Raw genomic sequence first — 4698 nt, forward strand, 5'->3', positions numbered from 1 at the left:
AAAGAAGAAAATGAGAATGGAGTTATGAAGATAATCATGTACATCAAGGAGTGTAATGGTAACCATATAGCTGTTAAGAAAAGATACCGCAGAATTATTAAACGAAAAAACAGAGGAAAGCAATGAGATAATTGAGAAAAGAAGTGGAGAGGACAGATGAGCAACCAGGACCCGAGGGAATAAATGTCCCATAAATACCTTACTTAAAAAAATTTGGAAGGCTGGGTTGCGGGCGGCGCCTCGAAGGAGGCCATCATGCAGCGCGAGAGAGGGAGGAGCCGCGCCGTGCCGAAGAAGGATCGCGCCTTCCCCACCCACCAACGACCCAAGGTTAGCACTCTCGCGGCTCGAGCCGCATCATCGCACTTTTCGCGGATGGAGCGCCGGCCGGAGCGGAGGCAGCAGCTGCAATCTCGGGGACTCTCGAGTACTCTCGGGTACTCTCGCGCCGGCCGGAGCGGAGGCAGCACCGAGCCGGCCAGCCGCGGCATCTGGCGCATCGCGTACTGCTCGGCGCCCGACGACAGCCACGCGGCGAACTGCAGCGGCGCCGAGACGGCGCTGTTGACGACGCAGCCGCCCAGGCCTTCGGCGACGCCCTTGGCGGCGCCGAGCGCGCCGTCCTTGTGCAGCCCCTCGACCGGCTTCAACACGATGCCGCTGAAGCCGGAGCCGAACGTGCGCAGCGCGTCCTTGCCGCGCGGCACGCGGATCGAGCCGTCCCTCCGCCGGCCGGGCTGCGCGTTCGGGCTGCCGTCGAGGAGGGGGTCGTCCGGCCGGTTCATCCGGCCCACCACCGAGTTGAGCGAAGCCGCGATGTGGCGCAGCGGGCCGAACAGAAACCCGCCGACGCCGCCGAGCAGGTAGCGGCCTCCGGTGAGCAAGTGCTCGCCTGTTCACAGCTAGAGGTGTGAAGAGACGCTGTTCACACTAGCGGCCTCCGGTGAGCAAGTGCTCACCTGTTCACAGCTAGAGGTGTGAAGAGACGCTGTTCACACTAGCGGCCTCCGGTGAGCAAGTGCTCGCCTGTTCACAGCTAGAGGTGTGAAGAGACGCTGTTCACACTAGCGGCCTCCGGTGAGCAAGTGCTCGCCTGTTCACAGCTAGAGGTGTGAAGAGACGCTGTTCACACTAGAGGCCTCCGGCGAGCAAGTGCTCGCCGTCGCGGTGTGCGATGCCGAGGGCGACGGAGGTGGCGCACCCCTTGAGGCCCGATCCGAGCGTCGAGAGGGCGCCGAGCGGGTCCCCCAGCATCTGCGAGTGCCCCACCGCCTTCCCGAGCTGCGGGTAGAGCTGGCGCGTGAAGGTCTGCCGCAGCCGGTAGAGCAGCTCGGAGGGCGTGTAGAAAACGCGCTGCTGGCTCGTCGTGGCGAAGGAGAGCGGCACGCCCGAGACCGAGGCGAAGTTGAGCCCGATGCCCTTGGCGAGGACCACCATCGACTGGAGTGCGTGAGCGAGCAGCGGCACCTGCTCACAGCTAGAGGTGTGAAGACGCTGTTCACACCATCGACTGGAGTGCGTGAGCGAGCAGCGGCACCGCGCTCGCCGCCGCCATCCAATCCGACGGCGCGCCGCCGCCGCCGACCGAGAGCAGCCCTCCGCCGCGCGCGGCCTCGCCCGCAGGCTGGCGCGGCGCGTCGTCGCGCTGGACCTAGAGCGCACTCGAGACAGTCAGACTAAAGGAATCTCGAGGAGGTCGGCTGAATGAGACTGCCCGACCTCGAGCGCGCTCGAGATGGTCAGGTCGATCTGACCGATCAGCAGCGACTCGATGTAGATTGGCCGCCGGCGCGACCAGTCGGGAGGCTCCTCAAGCGTCGCCGAGAGCCGCTGCACCAGCAGCCGCGCGCCGTGCGCGCCACCGCTCTCTCCGCCGTCCCCACCGCCGGCCTGCCCCTGGCGCGATCGCGGGACGATGACGGCGAGGCGGGCTAGCACCGTCGCCTCGAGAGCGAGCGTGAGCGGCGCGAGCTGCAGCACGAGCCTCTCGTACTCATTGCCGCGCCGCACCGCGTGCAGAACAAACGCGCGGCAGCCCGCGCCGTCGTCGCCCGCGCCGTCGTCGCCCGCGCCGTCCTCCGCCCCCCCCTCGGCGGGCTCGCCGGCGGGGGGCGGGCCCGCGCGCAGCAGGACGCCGTGGCGCGCGTGCTGCAGCAGGTTGTCCACCTGCAGCAAGTCGACCGACACACGCGTGTCGAGCCCCTCGGCCGACGGAGCGAGCCGCAGGCGGACCTGTTCACGGCTGCAGGTGTGAAGAGTCGCCGCTCACAGCTCCCAGGCGGGCGAGCTCGCAGGCTGACTCCGCGCAGCGCGGCGCCGAGCAGCTCGCGCGGCGTCCCCTTCGGACCCGACTCGACTAGCGAGACCGAGACGGCAGACAGACAGAGCTGCAGCTGCAGCCGCGACGCGCCGCCGAGCGGCGCGGCGAGGCCCACGAGTCCGAGGCGCGAGAAGGTCTTGTCGAGCCACGCCCGCATGCCGTGCCCGCGGCGGGGCCGGCGGAGCGGCGGGTCCTCCGCCACAACGAGTGCGCGTGTCGAGCCGTGCTGCCGGACCGCCACGTACAGCTTGCGGCCGCCCGGCAGCTCGAGGGAGGGCAGCTCCTTGATGTCGGCGAGGGGGTACCTGCGCACGGCGGGCGGCGTGAACAAGGAGGTGTCGGGGACGTGTCTCGGAAGTGTCCCGGAGCGTGTCAGCGTGCCTGCTCACAGCGGGCGGGTGTGGAGAGACGCTGCCCACAGCTCCCGCCTCGCTGGAGGGGCGGCTGGTACTCCCGCCAGCCGCCGCGGCTGTTTGCGGGCGCGTGCGGCCGGTGCACGCGCACGAGCAGGCAGAAGGGGGCGGAGGCGGGCGGCGCCACCCCGCCCCTCGGCGCGGGCCCCGCCTTGTTGACCCACGACAGCGTGTTAATGAACGAATGAACTAATGAACGAATGAACGAATTAACGAATTAACGAATGAACTAATAACGAATTAACGAATGAACGAATTAACGAATGAACGAATGAACGAATTAACTAATGAACTAATGAACCCGCCTTGTTGACCCACGTCATCGGAGCGACGAGCTCAACCAGCGACGACGCGACGGGGCCCGCCTGGCGCAGCTGGAGCGAGGTGTAGCCGAGATACAGCCGAGATGCAGCCGAGAGATAGACGGGGCCCGCCTGGCGCAGCTGGAGCGAGGTGTAGCCGAGATACAGCCGAGATGCAGCCGAGATATAGACGGGGCCCGCCTGGCGCAGCTGGAGCGAGGTGTAGCCGAGATACAGCCGAGATGCAGCCGAGAGATAGACGGGGCCCGCCTGGCGCAGCTGGAGCGAGGTGTAGCCGAGATACAGCCGAGATGCAGCCGAGAGATAGACGGGGCCCGCCTGGCGCAGCTGGAGCGAGGTGTAGCCGAGATACAGCCGAGATGCAGCCGAGATATAGACGGGGCCCGCCTGGCGCAGCTGGAGCGAGGTGTAGCCGAGATACAGCCGAGATGCAGCCGAGATATAGACGGGGCCCGCCTGGCGCAGCTGGAGCGAGGTGTAGCCGAGATACAGCCGAGATGCAGCCGAGATATAGACGGGGCCCGCCTGGCGCAGCTGGAGCGAGGTGTAGCCGAGATACAGCCGAGATGCAGCCGAGATATAGACGGGGCCCGCCTGGCGCAGCTGGAGCGAGGTGTAGCCGAGATACAGCCGAGATGCAGCCGAGAGATAGACGGGGCCCGCCTGGCGCAGCTGGAGCGAGGTGTAGCCGAGATACAGCCGAGATGCAGCCGAGATATAGACGGGGCCCGCCTGGCGCAGCTGGAGCGAGGTGTAGCCGAGATACAGCCGAGATGCAGCCGAGATATAGACGGGGCCCGCCTGGCGCAGCTGGAGCGAGGTGTAGCCGAGATACAGCCGAGATGCAGCCGAGATATAGACGGGGCCCGCCTGGCGCAGCTGGAGCGAGGTGTAGCCGAGATACAGCCGAGATGCAGCCGAGAGATAGACGGGGCCCGCCTGGCGCAGCTGGAGCGAGGTGTAGCCGAGATACAGCCGAGATGCAGCCGAGATATGGACGGGGCCCGCCTGGCGCAGCTGGAGCGAGGTGTAGCCGAGATACAGCCGAGATGCAGCCGAGATATAGACGGGGCCCGCCTGGCGCAGCTGGAGCGAGGTGTAGCCGAGATACAGCCGAGATGCAGCCGAGATATAGACGGGACCCGCCTGGCGCAGCTGGAGCGAGGTGTAGCCGAGATACAGCCGAGATGCAGCCGAGATATAGACGGGGCCCGCCTGGCGCAGCTGGAGCGAGGTGTAGCCGAGATACAGCCGAGATGCAGCCGAGATATAGACGGGGCCCGCCTGGCGCAGCTGGAGCGAGGTGTAGCCGAGATACAGCCGAGATGCAGCCGAGAGATAGACGGGGCCCGCCTGGCGCAGCTGGAGCGAGGTGTAGCCGAGATACAGCCGAGATGCAGCCGAGATATGGACGGGGCCCGCCTGGCGCAGCTGGAGCGAGGTGTAGCCGAGATACAGCCGAGATGCAGCCGAGATATAGACGGGGCCCGCCTGGCGCAGCTGGAGCGAGGTGTAGCCGAGATACAGCCGAGATGCAGCCGAGATATAGACGGGGCCCGCCTGGCGCAGCTGGAGCGAGGTGTAGCCGAGATACAGCCGAGATGCAGCCGAGATATAGACGGGCACCGCCTGGCGCAGCTGG

At 66.6% G+C, this 4698-nt stretch overlaps 1 protein-coding gene across 1 annotated transcript in view; it reads right to left on the reverse strand.

The window, feature by feature from the left end:
• EMIHUDRAFT_111983 (hypothetical protein) overlaps positions 1 to 4698 on the reverse strand; it is a gene marked incomplete at both ends in the record, with an annotated part of 18520 nt that overhangs the window by 2225 nt on the left and 11597 nt on the right. Inside the window, 7 exons of the mRNA XM_005785315.1 lie at positions 471 to 892; positions 932 to 959; positions 999 to 1026; positions 1202 to 1467; positions 1538 to 1651; positions 1720 to 2232; positions 2301 to 2625. Coding sequence (XP_005785372.1) covers positions 471 to 892; positions 932 to 959; positions 999 to 1026; positions 1202 to 1467; positions 1538 to 1651; positions 1720 to 2232; positions 2301 to 2625 — 1696 coding nt within the window. The remainder of the gene's footprint in view (positions 1 to 470; positions 893 to 931; positions 960 to 998; positions 1027 to 1201; positions 1468 to 1537; positions 1652 to 1719; positions 2233 to 2300; positions 2626 to 4698) is intronic.

This window comes from Emiliania huxleyi, assembly GCF_000372725.1.
Source record: "Emiliania huxleyi CCMP1516 chromosome Unknown EMIHUscaffold_161, whole genome shotgun sequence".
NCBI lineage: Eukaryota > Haptophyta > Isochrysidales > Noelaerhabdaceae > Emiliania > Emiliania huxleyi.